The sequence below is a fragment of the Chanodichthys erythropterus genome, chromosome 23 (genome assembly GCF_024489055.1).
Source record: "Chanodichthys erythropterus isolate Z2021 chromosome 23, ASM2448905v1, whole genome shotgun sequence".
In the NCBI taxonomy this organism is placed as follows: Eukaryota; Metazoa; Chordata; class Actinopteri; order Cypriniformes; family Xenocyprididae; genus Chanodichthys; species Chanodichthys erythropterus.
Window position 1 is genome coordinate 14,641,820 of NC_090243.1, and position 26,872 is coordinate 14,668,691.

The 26,872-nt window shown below is 35.0% G+C and overlaps 2 protein-coding genes across 2 annotated transcripts; both read right to left on the reverse strand.

The window, feature by feature from the left end:
* Positions 1 to 1,022: 1,022 nt before the first annotated feature.
* Positions 1,023 to 12,153, reverse strand: cngb3.1 (cyclic nucleotide gated channel subunit beta 3, tandem duplicate 1). The gene is made up of 18 exons (XM_067378772.1): positions 12,037 to 12,153; positions 11,092 to 11,161; positions 10,520 to 10,655; positions 7,769 to 7,932; positions 6,930 to 7,229; positions 6,634 to 6,842; positions 6,500 to 6,550; positions 6,328 to 6,414; positions 5,135 to 5,199; positions 4,222 to 4,344; positions 3,844 to 3,985; positions 2,430 to 2,589; positions 2,215 to 2,312; positions 1,931 to 2,014; positions 1,722 to 1,840; positions 1,476 to 1,628; positions 1,237 to 1,390; positions 1,023 to 1,046 (listed from the first exon to the last, which is right to left on the reverse strand). Exons 1-18 carry the CDS (start codon positions 12,151 to 12,153, stop codon positions 1,023 to 1,025), a joined length of 2,256 nt encoding a protein of 751 aa, XP_067234873.1.
* Positions 12,154 to 13,085: 932 nt separating this feature from the next.
* Positions 13,086 to 25,942, reverse strand: LOC137014452 (cyclic nucleotide-gated channel beta-3). The gene is made up of 18 exons (XM_067378774.1): positions 25,825 to 25,942; positions 24,573 to 24,623; positions 24,159 to 24,318; positions 21,400 to 21,560; positions 20,905 to 21,243; positions 19,748 to 19,956; positions 19,309 to 19,359; positions 19,143 to 19,229; positions 18,939 to 19,003; positions 18,426 to 18,548; positions 17,510 to 17,651; positions 16,301 to 16,460; positions 16,115 to 16,212; positions 15,945 to 16,028; positions 15,753 to 15,871; positions 15,514 to 15,666; positions 13,705 to 13,864; positions 13,086 to 13,112 (listed from the first exon to the last, which is right to left on the reverse strand). The coding sequence occupies exons 1-18, from the start codon at positions 25,940 to 25,942 to the stop codon at positions 13,086 to 13,088; spliced, it is 2,307 nt and encodes a 768-aa protein (XP_067234875.1).
* Positions 25,943 to 26,872: the final 930 nt, after the last annotated feature.

The following is a 26,872-nucleotide window of genomic DNA, read 5'->3' on the forward strand; positions in this document are numbered from 1 at the left end:
TGATGTAATGGATGGATACATGGATGGATGAATGATGTAAGGGATGGATGGATGGATGGATGAAATGGATGGATGGATGGATAGATAGATGGATGGACGGATGAATTATATTAATTCATTCACCTTTATTTCAGGACTCAAAGTCCATTAGAAAAGAAACATACAACATACAAAAAAAAAATGGATGGATGGATGGATGATGTAAGGGATGGATGATTAATTACATAATGGATGGATGGATGAATTATATAATAATGGATGGATGGATGAATTATATTATGATGGATGGATGGATGAATGATGTAATTGACAAATGGATGGATTAATTATGAAATGGAAGAATGAATGATGAAATGCCGATGATGTAATGGATGGATGGATGATGAAATGGTGGATGGATTGATGGATGTTATAGATGGATGATGTAATGGATAGATAGATAGATGGATGAATGATGTAAGGGATGGATTGATTGATGGATGAAATGGACTGATGGATAGATGGATAAATAGATGGATTGATGGATGTTATAGATGGATGATTTATATAATGGGTGGATAGATGGATGGATGGATGGATGCATGGATGGATTAATGATGGATGGATGGATGGATGGATGGATGATGAAATTGTGGATGCACTGATGATGTTATAGATGGATGATGTAATGGATGGATAGATAGATGGATGGATGAATGATGTAAGGGATGGATAGATAGATGGATGGATGAATGATGTAAGGGATGGATAGATAGATGGATGGATGAATGATGTAAGGGATGGATAGATAGATGGATGGATGGATGATGAAATGGATAGATGGATGGATGGACAAATTATATTCATTCAACTTTATTTCAGGACTCAAGGTCCATTAGAAAAGAAACATACAACATACAAAAAAAAAAAAAAATTGGATGGATGGATGGATGAATGATGTAAGGAATGGATGATTTATATAATGGATGGATGGATGGATGGATGGATGGAGAGATGGAGAGATGGATAGATGAATTTCCTAATTATGTTTTTTCTGCTGCTTGAGCCTGCAGGAAAGAGAAATGTTATTATATCAGATCTCTTAATTATTAGCATGAAAACTGAGAATTTGTTGCTTTTATAATCTTTACAATTTCATATGCTAAATCCAAACCTGTAGCCAATCCTCTGACAAACACATACTGCGTTATCTATGTGTGTTTGCACCATTATAACACTGATCAGATCCTCACACACCCTGAGTTTCTCCAGTAAACCTCCTTTCCCAAAGCCTCCAAAAGCACGCAACATTTTCGGAGTGGGAGGTCTTTGTCCGAACATAGCCAATCCTTTCTTCTTCTCTCCTTCATCTTTGACAGGAGCAGCTTTACCTTTGGCCTTCATCAGTTTCCTGAGCAAAGAATGAATCAGCCCCTATTATATCTATAGCATTTCAAATCTGTTCTTGAAGAAAAGGCTCATGCAGCTTCACTCACCGTCCCTTCTTGGCCAGCACTTTCTGAGATTCGGGGTAGTGGACCAGGATGTCATTGAGATCCTTCTTATCCAGTACAAAGAGGTTAGCAAATCCATGAGCCGCTACATTTGCTGTTCTTCTGTTGCCTCCATCTTTTGCTGACTGTAAGAGACTGAAAAAAATGAATTTCCGTTTCAGACACTTGTTTTTAGACAAGTGTATCATCATTGTATCACTTAATCATTGTACACTAGCATAGAAGCACCTGATCTCCCCGAACACACAGCCTGCTTTCAACGTCACGAACACAATCTTATTGTCCGGCCCACCGATGACCTGCACCTCTCCGGCCTTAATAATGTACATTTCTCTCCCAATGTCACCCTGCATGAAGCAATGGAGGACATTTGCCTATGATAACATAATTTCAGATACATGAATGATAAATGATTACAGTTTATCTGATGTTCTCACCTTCTTGCAAACAAAGTCTCCTGGCAGGTACACAATGGATTTCAGACGTAATAACATGTCCACCAGCATCTGGTTGTCACAGCCCTAGAAAAATATGTTTAAAACAGCAAAAACATGAAACAAAACCAATCCCCCACTTGTTTTCTCTTTCTTTCATACTTTTTAATCCTTCTAATATGGATTTACTTCATCAAAATGCAGCAGTAGGAAGCAAATTTTCACAAATCTTCAGTATAGAACCTCAAAAGATGATTGCAGTCATTACTGACAATGATGAGTCTTACCTTGAAGAGGTCGATCTTCTGGAAGGTGGCGAGGTTGACATCCACAGCGATGGCTGTTCTCATCACCAGAGGCATCTGTTCCAGTAGCTCAGACTCATCTGTGGAAATATTTGAGATTTTTGCAGCTGATCCAGAAACATTAGTATCTATTTAGATGAATGGTAATTGTATGAACTATCAGTCCTCTGCTATTAAGATGTACAGTAAGCTCTTACCCAGCATGCCCTGGGAGTCCCAGGTGTAGTTGTACCAGGTGCGCACTCTGTTCTGCACCAGCTTTGGAATGGTGTAGGTGTTCATATACGCCACACAGGAATCCATCGAGGCGCGGAAGTAGGTCTGACCCGCTGTAGCTGCTCCAATGACATCTCTCATCTGAGCTTAAACACATTTAGAGCAATGTAACCAACTTCTAATAGAGTGAAGATATTAATCCGGGTCATCTCCGCTAACAAAAATAAGTTCTAAGAACGTTTGGTTTCCCTTTGGAACGTAAAGGTTCCCATTAACGTCTTTAAAATGTTTTAAAAACTTTTTTTCTTGGTTATGTGAACGTTAAGGAAATATTGCATTTTATAATTTTGCAAACATTATGAGAATGTTACTTTTCAATGTAATCTGAACATTTTAAAACAATTAGACAAACTTCTATGTTTTGAGAACATTATTGAAGACCAGGTAACTTTGAACGAATGTTCTATTAACGTTCCTGGAAGATTGGTTAGTTCACCCAAAAATGCAAATTCTGTCATTAATTACTCACCCTCATGTCGTTTCACACCTGTAAGACCTTCATTCATCTTCAGAACACAAATTAAGATGTTTTTGATAAAATCCAATGGCTCAGTGAGGCCTGCATTGACAGCAAGATAATTAACACTTTCAGATGTCCAAAAAGCTACTGAAAAACATATTTAAAACAGTTCATGTGACTACAGTGGTTCAACCTTAATGTTATGAAGCAACGAGAATATAATATCTAGTGATGAACCATTTCAAAACACTGCTTCATGAAGCTTCGAAGCTTTACAAATCTTTTGTTTTGAATCAGTGGTTCGGATCGCGTATCAAACTGCCAAAGTCACATGATTTCAGTAAACGAGGCTTCATTACATCATAAGTGTTTCAAAATTTCAGTGGTTCACCACTGGGGGCGTGACTTTAGCAGTTTGATACAAGCTCCGAACCACTGATTCAAAACAAAAGATAGTAAACCTTTGAAGCTTCATGAAGCAGTGTTTTGAAATCACCCATCACTAGATATTGTTGAATAAAGTCTTTATTTTGTTTTGTTTTTTGGCGCAAAAAAAGTATTCTTGTCACTTTATAACATTAAGCTTGAACCACTGTAGTCACATGAACTGTTTTAAATATGTCTTTAGTACCTTTCAGGGCATCTGAAAGTGTTAATTATCTTGCTGTCAATGGAGGCCTCACTGAGCCATCAGATTTTATCAAAAATATCTTAATTTGTGTTCTGAAGATGAATGAGGTCTTACAGGTTTGGAATGACATGAGGGTGAGTAATTAATGACAGAATTTGCATTTTTGGGTGAACTAACCCTTTAAGGGAAGTTCTAAGAATGTTCCCTGTTAACTGAAATGTTCTATGCAATATTTTTTGTTCACCTGTCCAATCAAGCTAGAGAAGACAAAGACTCCTGTGAAGAAGTTCACCAGCTGGAAGACGATCTCGAAGAGTGTATGAGGCTCAGGGAGACCTCCAATAGTGATGAGCGTACGGGTAGCAAAATAATAACAGCGGAGATACCTTGGCATAGAAAAATGACAAAATGATCAGAACAATATATATATATATATATATATATATATATATATATATATATATATATATATATATATATATATGAATTAATTTCAATTGTAATTATATATTATAATAATATATCAAAATGAATATAAATCTATTTTAATTGTAAATAACTTATAAATACTTATAATATTTATAAATACTTATTTTAAAACAATGAAAAAGAGAGGACATACGCATTTCCCTTTCCATTATATGTCCATCTAGTGCTGCCCAGCCCCTCATATGTTGATGCTACATAGTAAAGGCAGGAGTTGATATGGAGACAGAAGAGCAGATATCCAGTAGTGCGTCCAACTCTGAAAAAAAGGCCAGCTATTATTATTGTTCATACATACAGATATGGATTTGATTTTGAACACATTAACCCTTGGCATTTGCTCAATACTGTTTTGGTCAACAATGATGCTTCAAATCGTCCAGCTTGTTGACACGTGAGACTATTACCTTTCTTGGTCAGACTTTTCACCTGGTGGGTGACAAAACTGGGGAGAAAATCCCTTGAACATATTGAAGGCGGGATCTGACCTGACCCGTATCTACCAATGTAAGGTGGCGTTCTCATGACCTTGCGTAATGTTCCCTAAGAGTTCCCTAAATATGAAAATTCCTAACCTTTACAGAACATTAGGGACGTTCCAAAAAGGTAGTTCCTTTTGGTAATGAAAGTGCTGCAGTTCAAGGTTCCTTGTATGACTTTAGGGGGACGTTCTAATTTGGTTATTTTATGGTCGCGTGAGAACGTTACAAAGAGGACATTTGGGAAGTTAACAGAACGTCCTATAGTAATAGTCCCCTAAACATTCCCAGAACATCCTGAATGTTCCCTGAAGGTCCACCAAAATACGTCCCACAACCCTTAAAAGAACTCCAGACCATGACCGTCTCTGAGCATTCTTGGAATGTTACTAGGCAACGTCCTTAACACCAGCGGGGACGTTCTGAGTACGTTCTGGGAGCGTAAAATTTCTAGTGGGGTATACCCGAATATCACGGACACATGGGACAGGCTAGTAAGCAACAACATCGCAACACAAACACTAAAAAAAATCTGAATTGCATATAGAAATCACACATTTTCAAACATACCTCCAGATATACGCCTTATTCATGATGCTTTCCAGACGATCACTGAACTCAAAAAATGATTGATACTGAAAAAAGAGGGAATACACACATGAAACAGAGATCATTACACACCACACCAGAAACAACTCCACAGCTGATCGGAAAAATTAGCTGTACAAAATTATTGTTAACTAAAACTTAAACTATTAAAAATCTCATTCATTAATTGAAATAAAGCTGAAATAAAAGAAAAAATATGCAGTTTATATCAAAAACTTATAAAATTAGAAATGAAAATAAGAACAGAAAATATGAAATTAAAAGTATATAATAGTATATAAGTAATACTAAAATAACAACCCATATTACAATGTAAACCCAAATAAGTTGGCAAAACTCAAAAAAATTCAAAGTGTACGTAAACAGAACTGGCAGATTTTAATTTTGTACTCAGACATTTTAATTACTCTTAACTTGAAATTTCTGAGTATTTTAAATATTAACACTTAATTTTAGTACTTATTCTCTTAAAATCTAGTGTCATGGCAAAGCATGCTGGGAAATAGAAATCCCAGCCCAGTTTCGGGTAAATTTAAGTTTGTCTAAATTAAAAGAAACAAGTTCATAAAACTCAAAACAATGAAACAATTCAGATGACTTAAAAAGTGTCAGTTTCGTGAATTCATGAGGAATTTATCGAGGCACATTCGTGAGGAATGTGCAACGATAAATCGTGATTAATTGTTTGCAAAATAAAAGTCTGTGTTTACGTAATATATGTGTGTGTTCTGTTTTTAATAGTTATGTATATATAAATACAGGCACATACATGTATATATTTAAGAAAAATTTTAATTTATATATAAAATATTTATATTTACATGTACTATTAAATATATATAAATATATATATGTATTTAAACATGCATATATTTCCAACATTTATACATGTATGTGTGTGTATTTATATATACATAACTATTATAAACAGAACACACACATATATTACGTAAACACAGACTTTTATTTTGCTAACGATTAATCGCGATTAATCGTTGCACATCCCTACTCTAAATAAAAAGAAAGTTCTAAATACTCAAAGTTAATTTGATTGAACTAATTTGTTTAATTTGAGTTTGCCCTACTCAAACCAATTAATTATTTTGAGCGTTAGGTTTTAAAACAGTTTTGGCTGGAGAAGTTGAGTAACTGACCCGTATAAACCGGTTTATCCTAAAGACTGATGTGAACCCAAAGTGGAAACACAGCAAGTCAAACGGTATGATGCTTATCAGGTCTGTCTGTTGAGAGAAAATAAAATAAAATCATTTTTAATTATAATAATATAATTATATTTATTTTATTACAGATTTCATTTTTACTCACCTGAAATTTGGCAGATTCTCTGTAATTCTGTTTTGTCATGATTCTGTCTTTCTGAGGAAACAAATTTGTAGGTTTTTGAGTTGAAATCCTAATGTCACAATTTCATAGGTGCAAGTGTCGATAAAAAGACTTACTATGATGTCTCCTCCTTTCACAAACTGTAAGCGTGGCTGAAACATGGTGATGTCTATGATGTTCACCAGGTCTGCCAGGATATCAAAAAAGATCCAGAAGGGGATGGCTGCAGGCGTGTGGTACGGGAAACATAACCGTGCCGTGGCGAGCCAAACATTATAGTTAAATGCGACTGTGACGACACTTAACCATTTAATATACCGCCGATCTGATGAGAGAAAATGAGGGAAAACCAACATGTCTAGACCAATGTTTTATACTTTAGAAGGCATCTTCAGTTCTCATAGTGTCCTACCTGTGAAAGGGTCGATGGTTGTCCCCAAATATGTGTCCATCTTGTTTTCTAAAGGTTTGAGAAGTGTGTCTATGCATGTGCATTTGATTTTAGGGCAGATGGCTTCGGCCGCCTCCTTATCGGCCTTCTCCTTCTCGGCCTTCAGCTTTTCCTCTTTCTCCTTCTTTTCTTTCTCCTCTTTTTCTTTCTTTGCAGCTGCTTTCTTAGCATCATCCTCTTTTTTCTTCTGCTCTGCCTCTTCTCGTTTTATTCTCTCTGTTTCTTGCTTTCTGTTCCAGTCTTCCTTTCGATAAACCGGTGCTGGGAATCAACAGTAGACCAGAGTTCAGAACTGGATAGATTCCCTGCTGGAAAATCCAGCTAAAACCAGATAGGAGCTAGTTTTTCATGTTTTTGCTGGACAAAATTGGTCATTTATGGTTATTTAGCTGGTCTAGATGGTTGATCAGAGGAATACCATTTACTAGGTAGACAATTTTGTTCCAAAAACCAGCTTGACCACCTTAAGCTAGAATGACCTGGTTTTTCCAGCAGGCTGAATAAGTGACTGGCGTGAGGGCGGGGCAACCCATCAATAACATGAGATTGACCAATAGCAAACCACAACCATCCAACCAATTTCCGATGCACAAAATCAAGTCCCGCCCTACATTTTTTCTCATTTCATTTGAATATATGTCACAATTGGGAAGAAAAGACTATCGTAACTTCTGTTTCATGCTGACTTTAAAAACTACAAGCCCTTGAGAAACAGAGAAACACCTGCTAGATCATTCATTAATTTATCTTGCATTATTAATTGTCCGTCAAACAGCAGGATTCAGAGACTCTGTACTCACTGACGGGTGGGCTGTGCTCTGGGGACGAGGCATAGGGGTCTACAACTTTCTCTTTATAAAGCTCTGTCCTCTCCCGTAGTTTCTTCACGATGTCTCGCAGCTGGTCATCAGAGTATCTGTTGATGACGATGGGTGGAGAAGGTGGTGGTGGAGCTCCATCCTCACTACATGAAAAAAGAGACATAGGAATGTAGGCTTTATTAGGTAAAAAAATTATATATATATATATATATATATATATATATATATATATATATATATATATATATATATATATATATATATATATATATATATATACACTGAATGTTACTTTTGGTTCCCAGAATGTTATTTTTTATGGTTTGTTTTTGGTTAGCCAGGAAAGTTTTCTTCACGTTCCCAGAAAGATAGTTTTTTTGTTCCTATAATATAATTCTAACGTTAATCTAATGTCCCCAAAATGTTATTTTTTTTGGTTTGTATTATGTTATTATAACATTAATCTAACATTCTCATAACGTTACAATAACGTTTCCATAGTGTTCGTTTTTGGCTCCCAGAACGTTATACTAACATTACTATAACGTTTCCAGAACGTTATTCTAACATTCCCAGAACATAAATTTTGGGTTTCTATAACGTTATTCTAATGTTCTCATAATGTTCTCATAATGTTACTATAACATTTCCAGAACGTTACTTTTTGGTTTGTATAACGTTATTATAATGGTAATCTAATGTTCTCATAATGTTACTATAATGTTTCTAGAACAGTATTCTAATATTCCCAGAACGTTAGTTTTTTGTTTGTATAACGTTATCATAACGTTAATATAATGTTCTCATAACGTTACTATAATATTTCTAGAATGTTAGTTTTTGGTTCCCAGAAGGTTATCATGTTAAGGTTTGTTTTTGGTTAGCCAACTAAGTTTTTTTCACGCTTTCAGAACATTAGTCTTTTGGTTACCAGAACATTATTATAACGTTAATCTAACGTTCCTAGAACATTAGTTTTATGTTATATTATGTATTAGTTTTATGTATAACTTTATTATAACATTTACAGAATGTTTTTTTAACGTTCCGAGAACATTAGTTTTTGGTTTGTATTCTTACATTAATCTAATATTCTCATAAGTTTACTTTATAAGTTATAAGTTTAACTTCATAAGTTTAAATAGTTTTTGGTTCCCAGAAGGTTATTTTGTCAAGGTTTGTTTTTAGTTAGCCAGGAAAGTTTTCTTCACGTCCCCAGAACATTAGTTTTTTGGTTTGTATAACATTATTCTAACGTTAATCTAACGTTCTCAGAATGTTAGTTTTTGGTTTGTATAACATTATTCTAACGTTAATCTAACGTTCTCATAACTTTACCATCAAGTTTCCAGAACATTAGTTTTTTGGTTCCCAGAACGTTATTCTACCGTTAATGTAACGTTTCAAGAAGGAACCAAAAACATTAGGGAAATATTATGTATTTGCTGGGTGTAAGCAGGTAAAGTAGGATGTACTAAATATACACTGTATATCCAGGTTAAGTTAGATATACTTACTGTACAGTAATTGTACCTGCAATTTGTTATTAATTATTCATTTGTTAATTAAGTTTAGTTAATTAAAAAATTATGAAACTTTATGAGATTTTGGTTCATTTATAATAATATTGACAATAATTATGTCAAGGTTTGTGGAAGATATTTGAACGTAAAGAACTTAAATGTTTGCAGATATTACACAGCCACAGCCACCAACAAATCTTTTCTGAGCAGTTCCACTATTCACAGCCTAGCAGCTGAACTTCGACGACACATCATACATTCATTATATGCTCAGGAATAGACAGTGTACACCTGCACCTCGTCTATTTATATTCATTTTAATCAGTGCAACTCCTTTGCATTTGTCAAATCATGGGCTTAAATGGCTATATGACTGCTGAGTTAAGATTAGGAATGTCCAGATACACTCACATTTGTTCACTTTTCCAATTGCACGCCATTAATTCTGAAGACATGTCAGTTCTGATTGTTCCCGATGAGCTGATGCTGTCCTGTTTATTGCAGTCAGCTAAAATGGGCCCATGTGGTAAATTTAGTACTATATTTAGTCTTACACCAGACGTAAGCAGCATCATTACATACAGCATTGTGACTGGAAAATGATGACTGCTTAGAATGGTTTTGCTGAAATCAATAAACCATCAGCTATGTACTGATTCAAAGAACAATATAATAGTAGAAAACAGAATCTCCTGTTTACACACGAGGACATTCCCATGATCTTCTTAAGTAAAATCCCCTAATCTTCTTTCAGCTACTTTTGGAGTCACACGCTGCACATCACTGAGATAGCAGCAAAGATCTGCTCCATATAAGTCAACAATAACATGATAAAGGGGCAAAAGTCGCATGTTTTAATTGACCTATTCAAACCCTATGCTCTAAAGTCTCAAAGTAATACACTACATATAATGAGATCATAGTCATTTTGTTGACCCTGGAACAACATTTCTGTCTGAAAATTTAGTCCAAACCCTATCCCTATCCCTAAACCTAACCCTACCTTAATCCCTAAAATCAGAGGGAAATGATAGGTGAATAACACTGATGTAGAAGCACCTAACCTTGGTTGTAAGCCTAAACTTGACATAAACTGTAAACTTTTCCCTCAAATCTGATTGGTTAATTGGAATGTTGTTCCAGGATCAACAAAGATGTTGATCCAGGAGCATGTTGTACTTGATTTACAGGTTGTTTAAACTCTTACCCCTCTGCAGCTTTTGCTTCAGGATTGGATGGATCTGCTGATTTGACCTCTGGTTTAGGGGCCTCTGGAGCAGGAGCTGGAGCCGGAGCAGAAGCTGGCGCAGGAGCCGGAGCAGTAGCCGGAGCAGGAGCTGGTTCTTTAAAAGCACAGGGCAGAATTAGATATTTTGAGATACTGTATATTTGATATTCCTAATGTCGAATAGCTGCTCATTTCTGTATATGCAAATAATTAAAGACACAAAAAAATCTGTGATTATTAACAGTACATGTGCATGTGTTTGCTCATTCATTGCCACTGCACATTAATTCATAGTGTCCAAAGTGCTTTAAAAATATGTTTTCATGGGTTAAGCCTCAGCTTTTCCTGATATGCTAGTTAATTAATAAAGTATTTGAACACTTTTTTTATGATGTGATACATTATGCATTTTCATTCAGACCTCCGGGGTTTAAGAGGAAAACATCAATCATACCTATAAAACAGTCACTCTTAAACAAAAATTTACACAGTGAATTATGTTTCCCTTAATGGAACATCATCTCATGAAGTGAAGATGGATGAAGACTCACCAGCAGGCTTTTCCTCCTCCTTTTTCTCATCTTTTCTTTCTTCATCTTTCTTTGCTTCTGACTTTTCCTCCTATGAACATTTTTTTCCCCCCACAACACATTTTCAGTTTATAGAAATTATATAGATATGAAACTTCAGTAGCCTGATGTTCACATAGAGTAGCGGTTTTATTTATTAATTAATTATATGATAGTTGACAAATATTAAATATAAGTAAATATCCATTAGTTTTAGTTTTTATTTTAGATAAAAAAAAATTTTTTTTTCACAGTTCACTTCAAATAGTTTTCTGGTATGGCAAATAATTGAAGAAATGTAATATTCTAAAAATTATTGTGAGGTCAAAATCACTAGATGCATAATAATTAGAGAAAAAAAATTATATTAAGTATAGCATATCAACTATCATTATTTGTGTATATGTATGAAAATATACATGTATCCGAGTCCACTATATCATTTACCTCATATTCTCCATCAACTGATGTCCTAAATAAATATGAAATATATTATAGTATATGGCATTTGAGTAATGAAACTTATACTGTGTTATACATGTATTTATGCTCTAAATATTTTTGATTTGTCTGTCAGACTAGTTGTTTGTCCTCGGTTGTGTAAAAATGAAACACAGAACTGTCGAGACAACATCACAAAACAAGCACCGGCAACGATTTCGCTTTTAAAGTGTAATTATGCCACAATTTCCAAAAGATTTCTTGCTCTTTTACATACAATAAATGGCTTTGGATCCTCCCATTCACATGAATGTAAAAAAAAAACATTGATAAGTAAATATTAGCTATTTAAATCCACATGTATTCACTTCACAACTATACAGTAAAGTCAAGCTGAGATGTATAATTTTTAGCATATTAGTAAAATTGAGTTGAGCGTGAAGGATGATGTTGGTGCTGTGTTGTGCTAAAGTCAGGTGGTCATACCTTTGTCGGAGGGGCAGATGTTGGGGTTGAAGCTGAAGCTGGAGCCGGTGGTCCAGGGCTCTGAGTTGCTGCTACCGCAGTTCTGGGCCAAAAAAGCCTTTTCAAAGTGCTGAACATGGCTGCACTGGCTACAGCGGGCACGCAATCCCGTCCAGATTTATCTCTTGACTCTCCTTATCCAACTGTTGCTGATTTGTGAACTCCAACCTGCTTCAATTAATTCTTAGAGCCCTATTAATTCCTTCTTAGGAACAGCCTTTTTCCCATGGTTCACCACAATTTGACTAACCTATCACAGCCCTTCTCAGGCCTTTTAGTCAACCAGTCACAATCCTTCTCTTAAAAATACACTGTAGAGGGTGCTGCAAAGGGGCATTTCTTTTTGTAAAGCCAACAAATATGCAATGATTTTGATTGATATGGGAGATATTTGCCATTTTCTTGGCTCACACTGGATAGTAAGATGCGGTAGGAGATATTTATTGGCTATTATGGAACTGCGAGCTATTCCTGGTCTGTTTGTACTGTATATTTGGCCTGGTTTCACATTTAGAAAGATCACTTGGTTAATTAAAACTCTTAATGTCCCTGCCAGACTAAAGAGATTAACTGTGAGATCCTACGGCTGACTGACTCAACCAATCCTTGGTTAAATGAAAGCATATGTGAACTCAACTATAAATACTTGATATATTTATACTTAGTGTTATATTAATTTTTGTGCATTGAATTATCTCAATATGTTTCAGAGATTAGGTCCACTGCACTATGCGTTTAAAAAATCTGTTTTTTATTCAGGTTTCAGTACAAAATAGATATACAAACATACTGTTTTGGAAGGACGGTAACAAACTGTAATCACATGATGCAGGTATCGCTATTAATACAACTTGATGACTGGCAAGTACTTCAGTTGGCAGGGAAAGGAGCTCATTTTCAAAATGTTTAGATCCATACTGTATAAAGATTTATTTTTTATATACATGACAGTAGATGATTACAAAATGAACTAAATATTCGAAGAGAAATATTGGATGTATTTCATGTGATTATTGATGTTCTGATGAAGCCGCAGCCTAGAAAAGAAAAAAGATAAAGAAATTTACTGTTAAACTGTCTTTTTTTTTGTATCATATTGTTTTATATATCAAATATTTTTACAATTTATTCAATATACACCACTCAAAATATACCACTCAAAAGTTTGGGGTCAGTAAGATGTTACTGAAAAAATCTCATAGTAAAAGCAATATATTATTACAGTTTAAAATAACTGTTTTTTCTATTATTTTAATACAATTTTAAATGTAATTTATTTCCATGATGGCAAAGCTGAATTTTCAGCATCATTACTCCTGTCTTCAGTGTCACATGATCCTTCAAAATCATTCTAATATGCTGATTTGCTGCTCTCATTTCTTATTATTATCATCAGTGTTGAATACAGTTGTACTGTCTAATATTTTTTTGTGAAAACGATGATAAATTTTCTCAGAAACAACATTTATTTTAAATATATTTTGTAACATTATAAATGTCTTTACTATTTCTTTTGATCAGTTTAATAAATCCAAGCAGAATAAAAGCATTCAATACCTAAAAAAAAAAAAAAAAAAAAAAATTACCAACTCCAATTTTTTACTTAATATATATCTAAGAATTTCATACCTTAATTCTGTCCATAAAGCCTTTTTTGGTGAATGGTCCTCCTGCAAAGGCACGCAAAAGTTTGGGAGTGGGAGGTTTTTGTCCGTAATTAGACAGACCTTTCTTCTTTTCCTCATCTGCTTTAGCAGCAGGAGGTGGACCCTTCGCTTTCAGCAGTTTCCTGTGAACAGTGTTAACCAATATTTTAGATTTCATTGTTGGAAGCACATGTAGGCCATCAATGTACAACAGAACCCTCTCTAGTCTTGCCTAGATCCTAACAACAAGACATCTGCTGGATGGAATGGCCCTCAAATAGAGAAATTTCAACCAAACTGAGAGAGAAGAGAGGATTAAGTTGAGGTCTCAGGGCAAAGTTCTACAATGCGCAAATTAAAGAACACAGACGCAGTCAGATCATATCCATAATGACCAATGCAATCTACCAAGAGCTGTGCAAATTTGCATCTGGTTTCATCTGCCGTTAAATAATGGTGCAAATACCAGTAAATTGACTAGCGCAAACCTTAGTAAATCACCTTGCGAGATTCATTTAAATACTCTCCTCCCATAAATTTTGCTTCTGAAAGGAAAACTCCTACAAATGCATATGCAATAAGGTCAGTCGCAAAAATAACCCTGTCCATGCCTTTTCTGCGCTATTTTTTCACTGCGTGTCTTTAGTAAATACTGACAGTATTTTTTTAACAGCAAAAGAGGGTTTGCGCTGGTGCAAACTGTTATCTAAAATCTGGCCTTTAATGTCTTGAGGAACTACATTTAAAATGTATGTTTTAAAAAGTTTATTTTTCCTGTTTTAAGGATCTTCAGACAACATTGATTAAAGGTGCCATCGAATGTTTTTTTTACAAGATGTAATATAAGTCTAAGGTGTCCCCTGAATGTGTCTGTGAAGTTTCAGCTCAAAATACCCCATAGATTTTTTTAATTCATATTTTTAACTGCCTATTTTGAGGCATAATTAGAAATGCGCCGATTCAGGCTGCGGTCCCTTTAAATTGCGCGCTCTCCGGCCGCTCCCGAGCTCTCGACTGCATAAACAAAGTTCACACAGCTAATATAACCCTCAAAATGGATCTTTACAAAGTGTTCATCATGCATGCTGCATGCATACATTGGATTATGTGAGTATTGTATTTATTTGGATGTATATATTTGATGCTGAATGAGTTTGATGGTGCTCTGTGGCTAACAGCTAATGCTACACTGTTGGAGAGATTTATAAAAAATGAAGTTGTGTGAATTATACAGACTGCAAGTGTTTAAAAATGAAAATAGCGACGGCTCTTGTCTCCGTGAATACAGTAATAAATGATGGTAACTTTAACATCATTTAACAGTACATTAGCAACATGCTAACGAAACATGATCATGTCAGTTATTATTGCTCCATCTGCCATTTTTCGCTATTGTTCTTGCTTGCTTACCTAGTCTGATGATTCAGCTGTGCACAGATCCAGACGTTAATACTGGCTGCCCTTGTGTAATGCCTTGAACATAAGCTGGCATATGCAAATATTGGGGTCATACATATTAATGATCCCGACTGTTACATAACAGTCTGTGTTATGCTGAGATTCGCCTGTGCTTCTGAGGTCTTTTAAACAAATGAGATTTATATAAGAAGAAGGAAACAATGAAGTTTGACACTCACTGTATGTCATTTACATGTACTGAACTCTTGTTGTTCAACTGCAGAGGTAAATTCAATTTTCAATTCGATTGCACCTTTAAGAAAAGTATTCAGTTTCTCACTGCAGCTACATCTACATAAACATCTGGTTGAAAGAATAATGTGACATGACTCACCGTCCTTTCCTAGCCAGCACTTTCTGAGACTCAGGGTAGTGAATCAAGATGTCATTGAGATCTTTCTTGTCCAGTACAAAGAGGTTGGCAAATCCATGTGCCGCTACGTTAGCGGTTCTTCTGTTTCCTCCATTGGCTGAAGACTGTAGCAGACTGGGGAAAATTATAATACGTGACTGTGCTTATGTCACATTCATGATTTGTAGCTGTAAAGGCAGATTCTCATTTCAATACCTCACCTGATCTCCCCGAACACACAGCCTGCCTTTAGAGTCACAAACACAATCTTATTGTCCGGCCCACCGATGACCTGTACCTCTCCGGCCTTAATAATGTACATTTCCTTTCCAATGTCACCCTGTGGAGAAGCAGGTGTGTGAAGACTTCATGTGTTTGGTGTCAATGCATAAATAAAGGGCAATATAACCAACCTTCTTGCACACAAAGTCTCCAGGCAAGTACACAATGGACTTCAGCCTCAATAACATGTCCACCAGCATCTGGTTGTCACAGCCCTAGGAGAAAAAAACCTGCAGAAACATCAACCAACTGACCATGTGCAGCAGATCACTGTCTGTTTCCTTCTTTAAATCAAGCCCACCTTGAAGAGGTCAATCTTTTGGAAAGTAGCAAGGTTGATGTCCACAGCGATGGCTGTTCTCATCACCAGAGGCATCTGTTCCAGTAGCTCAGACTCATCTGAGGAAAAGACAAACCTCAATCAGAAGGAACCTGCTGATATTGCTGCTCATTTCAGATCATTTTTACACGTAAACTTAGATTTTACCCAGCATGCCCTGGGAGTCCCAGGTGTAGTTGTACCAGGTGCGCACTCTGGTTTGAACCAGCTTGGGGATGCGGTTTGTCACCATGTACGCCACACAAGCATCCATAGATGCACGGAAATAGGTCTGGCCGGCAGTAGCTGCTCCAATGACATCTCTCATCTGCAATATCACAGATTAAAGGGATAGTTCACCCAAAAATGAACATTTTGTCATCAATTACTCAACCTAAAGTTGTTCCAAACCTGCACGAATTTCTTTCTTCTGCTGAACTCAAAAGAAGATATTTTGAAGGATATTCACAACTTCCATAGTGTGTTCAGCAGAAGAAAGAAATTTAAGGATGAGCAATTGACCCTTCGCGGGAGTTTGATTGACAAGCGATCAAACCAGTTATAACGCCAAATCCACATTTTGTCCGACAAAGCAGTCAGGAGTTAGAAGATTAATCTCGGTGGACTTGAACTTGAAAAATAGTGTGTACTGATGTCTTTCCGCATTTAAAACGACATTCCTTCTGATGTTCATTCATGTTTATTTGATGCAATAAATTAACTAGTAAAGAGATGATCGGTTCACGAGCCGCTTGAGCTGAGGCGCTACAACAATCTGTCAATACACATTAAAGAGCCACAAAACGGTTTTTATTGTTCAAATTTCTTTAAAAAAAATACACAATTTGAAAGCTAGGACTTTGTTTAATATCATAAGTAACCTGCTCTGTCATGTCTGTCAACGTGTTGTCAGTGTCCTCTTTGCTTCGCGATGTATTTTTCACTCTGTGTGGCATGACAGAGCCATAGCTTGTCGGACAAAGCAGCAGTAACTTTTGCGAAGGGTCAATTGATGACAGAATTTTCATTTTTGGGTGAACTATCCTTTTAACGTCTATACATCTGATAGGGATGCACTAAAGTTAACATTTTGACTGATACCGATAAAGAAAAGACTATCACACTATTTCATGCTGATAAACAATTAAATATCCAATATTGGCTGATATATAAACAAACAAACAAACAATATTGTGTGCATCCCTAACATATGTTAAAGATGTGGCACAGCCTATTTACTTAAACAACAGGAACACTATAACGATAAATCAACATGGTTTCTGACAGAGGAACTGGCAGAGCTGAATACTATGATATGATTGGCTGCCTGGGATTAAGGGGAGGAGCTCATGATGTTTACATCATCACATCATGTACCTGTCCAATCAAACTTGAGAAGACAAAGACACCAATGAAAAAGTTTGTTAACTGAAAGGAAATCTCAAAGACTGTGTGAGGCTCAGGCAAGCCGCCAATGTTGATCAGAGTCCGCACTGCAAAATAGTAACTGCGCAAGTACCTGTGAAAGAGAAAAGGAGATATACATTTAGAATTCAGTCTGTAAAGTATAAAAACATCTTGCATTCGTATCTGAATCCTTATTGAAATTCAAACATATTGCAACGTCAAAACACCACACATCAAACATTGAGCAAAGCCAATGCCAAGCAAGAAAGCCAAGCGCAAAAAAAAAAAAGCCTCAAAATTGAGCAAAAAATGACGAAGCACTTCAGGAGCATAAGCTTTAGAGACAAAAGCTTTGGAGACAAAATGTCTACCTGGCCAAGAATGATGGACAAAAATAGGGCACCAAAAAAATAGTTGGTCATCTGAAAGATCTGACCGAACATGGTCTCAGGGAAAGGAAGTTCTGCGATCATCAGGAGGGATTTCTCCGCATAGAAGAAACAGCTCAGGTAGCTACGAGAATATGAAAAAACCCCAAAACCGGCAATTACTGCAAACTACTTTTGGACTTTTATTGCTTAAACTTGAACTGTGAATGAAATACAGGTCCAAAAAATACATTAAATTGTCATTTCAAGTTCAATTAAAGGTAATGCATGTATCTGTCCCAGTTTAATATGCTGAAACTATAAAAAAGGAATTCATAGGCTGATTTGTAGGAGGGTGTTATCAACCAATGGCAGATGGAGAGAGTATTTGGGAAACTTTTTTGAATTGATCAAATGTTTGGTGCTGCCAGTGGTGCAAAAATTACACACTTTACTTTTAAAAAATAGACAAATCTGCATATTCTGACTGAATCTGAAGGGTATATGGAATTACATACGCGCTGCCATTTCCACTGTAGACCCATTTGGTCTTGCCGATCCCCTGGTAGTCAGATGCCACGTAGTAAAGACAAGCGTTGAGGTGGAGAATAAACATCAGGTATCCAATAGTGCGGATTACTCTTAAAAAAGAGCACAAGAGAATTATTGTTACAATGATTTATAACAATATGTTTGTAGCAACCAAGGTTCTGTAGAATTCAGGGTTGAATTAAGAATATCTTTTAAATTTCACTTCAGTTCCTGAATTTGAATTGAGGTAGCAAACAGGATGTAGACTTCTAATTAGAATTTGAGGAGGTAGAATTGTAATTGAATCAAGATAAAAACTTACAAAATTAACTTTTTTGGACAATGGTGAAATAAAATTCAATGCTCTAATTTTCCCCAAAGTCTTCAAAAAGGAGCAAAACAACATTCCAGTTTTCTTTTGAAATGTAGTCATTTTGCAAATGTACATTTTTCCCCATCCCTGGGATCAACTCTTAACTAGTAAAGACTTGGTTACGCACCTCCAGATGTACGCTTTGGTCATTATACCTTCAAGACGGTCACTGAACTCAAAAAATGCTTCAGACTTAAGAAGAAAACATAAACAAAACAAGGTTAGTGCATATTAAAAACTATAATCAACTCAAGAATAAATATGCATCTCATAGCCAATCACGGCTCCTGCCAAAAACACAGGCATTTATAGAAAGTGCAGTGTTCATTACCTTAATCAAACGATTGATCCTGAAGACGGACTTGTATCCAAATGGGAAACATAACATGTCCGAAGGCAGGACGGATAGTACATCATTCTGAAATGATGGGAAATAAAGAATAAGTACTTCATAGCTTTCTATTGGGGGATAAAATATTATGAAATATCTGCAATACCTGAAATCTTGCCGATTCCCGATATTTCTTTTTAATCACAACTCGGTCATACTGAATATTATGAAATAAAAAAGTTAGTGCACTTATAGTCTATTGGGGCAAGACATACTGTATTAAAGGGATCGTTCACCCAAAAATGAAACTTCTGTCAGAATTGACCAGACAGTTGATGGTTGCCATTGACTTCCATAGTAGGAAAAAACACCTACTATGAAAACAATATTGGTTACCAACATTCTTCAAAAGATCTTTCTATTGTGAGAAACTCATACAGGTTTGGAACAACTTGATGGTGAGTAAAAATTTAATTTTTAAATTTTTGGGTGAACTATCCCTTTAAATATTGCTTATTTAAAATAATTACTTTAGCATACATAGATATTTTCCAGATAAGACTGCAAACATCAATAAATTGTGTTAAAAATAAATGTTTTCTTACAATGATGTCTCCGCCCTTACAGAACTGCAGGCGTGGCTGGAAAACGATTATGTCGATGATATAGATGATGTCAGCAATGATGTCCAAGGTGAACCACAATGGAATGACCTCCGGGTCATGATATGGGAAGGCCATACGGACTGGTATGAACCACAGGTTATAGTTAAAGGCAATGGTCACCACGCTTAGCCAAGCGATATACCTGCGGTCTAATGAAAATCACAGGAAAAGAGCAGAAGAAAAACATGATGGTTGTTTTGTATGGCTCTTTCTCTGTCCAAGTTGATTTGAAAAATGTAGACTAAGTTTGACCATTAGAAATGGTCCCAATACTTTGGTATTAAAGGGATAGTTTACCCAAAAATGAAAATTTGATGTTTATCTGCTTACCCCCAGCGCATCCAAGATGTAGGTGACTTTTTTTCTTCAGTCGAACACAAATGATGATTTTTAACTGCAACCGCTGCCGTCTGTCAGTGGTATAATGCAAATCAGCGGGAACTTGGACTATAAGAGTAAATAAAACACGACAGACAAATCCAAATGAAACCCTGCGGCTCGTGACGACACATTGATGTCTTAAGACACGAAACGATCGGTTTGTGTGAGAAACCGAACAGTATTTATATCATTTTTTACCTCTAATACACCACTATGTCCAACGGCATTCATCACACGATTCGTTTGGTCTGAGCGCACTCTGACAACAGCAGTGATGTCTCGCGCATATCAGACCAAACGAATCGAGTGATGAATGCTGTTGGACATAGTGGTGTATTAGAGGTAAAAAATGATATAAATACTGTTTGGTTTCTCGCACAAACCGATCGTTTCGTGTCTTAAGACATCAATGTGTCGTCATGAGCTGCAGGGTTTAATTTGGACTTGTCTAAGCAAGTTTTATTTACTGTTATTGTAGAAGTTCCCATCCACTAGCATTATTTGACTGACAGACAGCAACAGTTGGAGTTAAAAATCATAATTTGTGTTCTACTGAAGAAAGAAAGACACCTACATCTTGGATGCGCTGGGGGTAAGCAGATAAACATCAAAATTTCATTTTTAGGTGAACTATCCCTTTAATTTTAGTCAGTACTTAAAATATAAACAGCATTTTCTATTCATATTCAGATGTTGGCATATTTGTGAGGTTTAACCTGTGAAAGGATCGATGGAGTTGCCCAGTCTTTTGTCGAGTCTGTTCTCGATGGGGTTCAGAAAGAAATCTATACAGGTGTAGTTCATTTTAGGGCAGATGGACTTGGCCTCTTTTGCTGCCTCCTCTTTCTTCTCCTCCTTTTCCACAGGCTTCTCCGCTTTCTCTTTTTTCTTTTCCTCCTCCTCTTTCTTCTTCTTTTCCTCCGCCTCTTTCTTTTTTCTCTCCTCCTCCTCTTTCTTTTTCTTCTCCTCCTCCTCTTTTCTTTTCTTGTCCTCCTCCTCTTTTCGTTTCCTCTCCTCCACTATCCTCAGGTAGTCGTCTTTTCTCAGGACGGGTGCTAGAACAAAATAACTTGTGTTACTTATTCACTTGGTGAATCTCATATCATGTTATGTGGTGTTATGTGGTGATTATTTAATATATGTAACATTTGTGCATCATTTCAGCTGTAGTAGTCATTAAATGAAGAGGCATAGGATTGATTTGTACTCACTGACAGGTGGACTGCGCTCTGGGGAGGATGCATAGGGGTCAATGACCTTTTCTTTATACTCTACAGTCCGTTGCCGGTACCGGTGAACTATCTCGATGAGTTGAGCATCAAAATGCTTGTTTATTACAATGGGCCGGGATTCAGGGGGAGGGGCCTCCTCACTATAACAATTACACAGAGAATGACAATTAAAATTTGTCAAAATGACTTGTTACTTTTTAAAAAATGCATACCTACACTTATTTAAAAATAATCAATACTTTTAAAAATGAATCACTACATTTATTTAAAACGAATCGCTACTTATAAAAATCACTGGCTTCATTTTTCAGAATGAATCGCTACTTTTAAAAATGAATCACTACATTTATTTAAAACGAATCGCTATTTCTAAAAATCACTGTCTACATTTTTCTAAATGAATCGCTACTTTTAAAAATTAATCAATACATTTATTCAAAATGACTCACTTCATTTATTTAAAATGAATGGCTACTTTAAATATCACTCGCTACATTTTTCAAAAAGAATCGCTACTTTTAAAAATTAATCGATACATTTAATCAAAATGACTCACTACATTTATTTAAAACAAATCGCTACTTCTAAAAATCACTGTCTACATTTTCAAAATGAATCGCTACTTTTAAAAGTGAATCAATATTTATTCAAAATGACTCACTTCATTTATTTAAAACGAATGGCTGCTTCTAAAAATCACTTGCTACATTTATTCAAACTGAATCACTACATTTATTTCAAATGAAATGCTACTTTTAAAAGTAAAACACTATATTTACTAAAAATGAATTGCTACATTTAACCAAAACGAATTAATACTTTCATTAAAACGGAATTGTTACTTTTAAAAACGAACCATTGCATTTATTAAAATGAATCATTACATTTATGTAAAACGAACCGATACTTTAATTTAAAACAAATTGCTTTATTAACAAAATGAATCACATTGTGTTTAGCAATGTGCAAAAACATGATAGCAGCATGCTAATTCATGCTAAATCATGTTAGTAACATGTTAAATCATGCTAACAACATGCTAAACATGTTAACAACATGCTAAATCACACTAACAACATGCTAAAACATAAATGGTAATCAACATGCTAACAATTTGATAAATCATGCCAGAAACATGTGTTCAATTCAAACTTTTAAAAAAACTAACTTTAAGATTTTTAAAGTTGTTTCACTGATTCGATTCGTAAAGCTCCAAAGAAGTGTTTTGAAATCGGCCCATCAATATATTGTTGAAAAGTCGTTATTTCGTTTTTTGGTGTACAAAAAGTATTCGCTTTATAATATTAAGGTAGAACTACTGAACTCGCATGAACTGTTTTAAATATGTTTTTAGCACCTTTATGGATCTTTAGACAGGAAATGTCATTGACCTCACTGAGCCATCAGATTTAATCAACAATATCTTAATTTGTGTTCTGAAGATGAATAAAGGTCTTACGGGTGTAGAACGACATGAGGGTGAGTAATTAATTATATTATTTTCATTTTTGGGTGAACTAACGTTAACCCCTTTAAACAGGGTTGTTCTGCATCACAAAACTAGCCTAATGGCCAATCCAAAATAAATAACCCACAAGTATCCAAGTGACCACATTCCCAAATATCAAAAATCAAAATATGCCATTTCCATAACTAATATAGGCTACATAATTTGCGGTCAATGATATATAAAATGAAAAACACTATCGTAGTGATCATAAACCAGTGGCCCTCCTTCACAAACCTTAGCACAGTTTTATCACTACTTGGTAGAATATAAAATATTTCAATACAAGCATTTCAGTCAAATATAATTTATGCAATATGTCAAACCTTTAAACCCCGCAACAACTGTTTAGATGTAACCCTGCTGCTAAACACTGAACAACACGATTATTACAGCAGCTGCATTTTGATTGTATATGCTGACCTCTACTGGTCACGAAGGAGCATTACAATATGCGAGGTGAAGAGCCAGTGCCTTGTATTAATTATTAGTGCACAATACAACTTCACTTCATACATTAATGTCTTTCAAAGAACAGATTTGTCTTGTCAAAATAAATAAATAAATAAATAAATAATAATAATAATAATATAAAACCAGTCTCATTAAATTCAGCTCCAGTGAATTTGAATATTTTTTGAGGATCATATCCATCATAAAATCACTGTGGCATTTTCCTACTTTGGTGTTGGCATTATTTTTGTACTCAAACTTAAGTAGCTCCAGAGATCTTCTTATATCACACATGCAGTAGCCTAAATCTTGTAATCTCCTCTCAGCTCATGGTCTCATAATCTTCCGTTGGACAGTCTTGGATCTTATGTACAGTGTTTGCACTGATGACTTACTCTCATACTGTTTTGTCACTTACTTTTGGTCCTTTCCAAAAGAATGAGAGCCTAGTTAATTAGCCTTGATTGTTTAAAACTTATCAATGGCACTCAGGACATCAACACTGTCTCTTGGCACTTGCGAAGCAAAAACAATGATTTAAGGTCAACATGAAATCAAAATCTACCCTTGTAACTCTTGCTTTTAATTTGCTCTTGTTACAGTGTAATTATACATTTAAATACTGAGTAATAAAAATTAACAACATGTACTTTGTATATAATTAGGGTTTGGTTTGGTTTAGGGTTAGTTGCATGTAATCATATATCATGTTATTAATACATGTAAGATGTAACAAGGACACAGTAAAATAAAGTGTTACTAAATGTATTTATTTTACCCTTCAGCAGGTGGCTGGACGTTGGCTGGGTCTGCAGGTGTCTCCTCTGGTTTGGGGGCTGGTTGTGGTGCTGCAGTCGGGGCCGTCGGTTCTGTAGCTGAGGCTGGGGCTGCTGGTTTTTGTTCTGTGGCCGGTGCTGGTGCCGGTGCTGGTGCTGGGCCTATAAGTTATTTAGAAGCAATTTTTTTCTGCATGATTCCCGACTGGAGGAAGACTTGGGGCACAGGTGGAGGAGTGACCCCTGAAGAAGCTTACTCACTATCATATATGCTTCTGAATTACAAACTTTACTGCAAAGCAACCTGTGACATTTATTTCAAATACCTCTCATCTGGAACATATCTTCTGCAGGTGCTCACACAATGAATGAAGAGCTAATTTAGAGGATAATTACAATGATAACAGATGACTTACCAGTGCCGTCATCATCTTTCTTGTCTTCATTTTCCTTGTCTGCAGGTTTTCCTTCCTGCTGGGCACAGAGATTGATCATTATCCCAGAGCGGTTTTGCAGTTATAAAAACATTCTCCTAAATGACATATGATGGCTACCATTATTTATAGATTGTTGAGCAAAATTGTCAAGCACCTTCAGCTATAACTTTTACATTTTTAAATTATGTTAGATCACTGTTGGTCCTTTACATGGTGTTTGACATAATAGCAAAACACTATCAAAATGTTTAGCAAAGTATATAAAAATATACATTAATTGTATATAATATTCAAATATTGTAAATATATATATATATATATATATATATATATATATATATATATATATATATATATATATATATATATATATTCATTTTTCATAATAACAGTTGTTTTAAAAACTACAATTTTTTACACACACAGAGAAAAAATATTTCTATTTTCATATGATATATTTATATATATATATATATTACACATATATATGTATACATAAATATATAATATAAAAATATATAATACTTGTAAATTATATATTGTAATTCATGTATAGACTATATATATATATATATATATATATATATATATATATATATATATATATATGTAATATTCAGATATTGTAAAATTTTATTATGTATAATCATATTTCATAATAAAGGTTCACACACACACATTTATATACAGTATATATATATATATATATATATATATATATATATATATATATATATATGTATATATACAGTTTTGAAAAGAAAAATAATTCATTAAAATAATTCACAAAAATAATACATTATATATACATTACACATATACATGTATGCATAAATTAAAATATAATCTAATTAAAATAAAATAGAATAAAACAATACTTGTAAATTCCATATTTGTGTGTGTGTGTGTGCCTGTACACACATATATATATAAAACAATTATTATACATCTATTCAATATAAAATATAATGTACTATATGTTATGCATGATTACATATAATACTTAATATATATTAAATGCTTAATAAAACTATAAGCATTACACAGTAATGTGCTATATTGCATTTAATAATGTAAGCATTTATCATTATCTGTGAGCAAAATTGTCAAACACATTTTAATTAATAGGACGTTTACTACATTTTTGTAGTACTACAATGTCAGCAAGTTGATTGGTATGTGATTGAGATAAAAAGCAACAAAAATGTCAATAAAGTCAATTACGAGCCACTTGTATTTACCTTGGAGGGGGCCGGGGCAGGAGCCGGTGCAGGGTCCGACTTAGAGGCTGAGGCCGGGGTGGGACCCACAGTTGGACCCCCGAAGATTTTCTTCAGCTTGCTGAACATGGCAGGCAGCGTCTGAGGAGATCTCTGTTGTGTTTATCCTTCTTGTGACCACGGCTCCAGTCCTCCTTGCTGCCTGATTCAATTAGCACTTTTAGACCACTAATACCCATCAGCAAACAGACCTCAGAAGTGAGTTAAGGCCACAATTCATCAGAGTGTCTGTCATCTGCAGACCACGTTCCAAACCATGCTTACAGCCACAAATTTGATACACATTTTAATATTTCATTGTTTTAAGGTGTACAACTATTATACTGTTTTATAACAAGACATAAAAAAGAAGTAAAAGTGCTTGTTTCTGGTCAATATAAACCATTTTTGAGTTTGAGTCACAGTATGTTTCTATAGTGTTAGCAGCCTTTCTAAATCTCCGAACATTTCAGAGAATATCAGCAAATTGTCACAGAGCTTTGAGCAGATTTGACTGGTGGACCTGTGAGCTGTTCTGCTGGATTAGTTCGGCTCATATGGAGCGGTGGACCACTTACTTAATTAAACCTTATAAGCTTTTAGTTCAGCTGAGGGGATTTACTGTTGTGGTTTCACAGGGAACAGACAAGGCTAACAAGAAGTAGAAAATACGTCTTTGATCTTACAGGCCTTCCATCTCTTTATTCTTTCCCTTTTTAAAATTCAGAATAGAGACATGTTAATTTTATATTTCTGTCTCAGCTGGCATACAGAAGAATAGAACAGTTCCTCGTCTTCTATTATTTACAGATATGTTCATGAGTTGTTGGTCATCCTTATTTGTAATCTAGTTTAAAATGCAAATGTGTGTCAGTGTTGTTTCAGTATTATTTATATAGCCTACTATTATAGTCTTTATTAATATTTAGGACTAACTTTTATTTTCATATTCTCAGTTTTTGTTTTAATTTTAGTTTAATCAATTGGTTAGTAATTTTGAAATATGCTTTTGTCATTTTT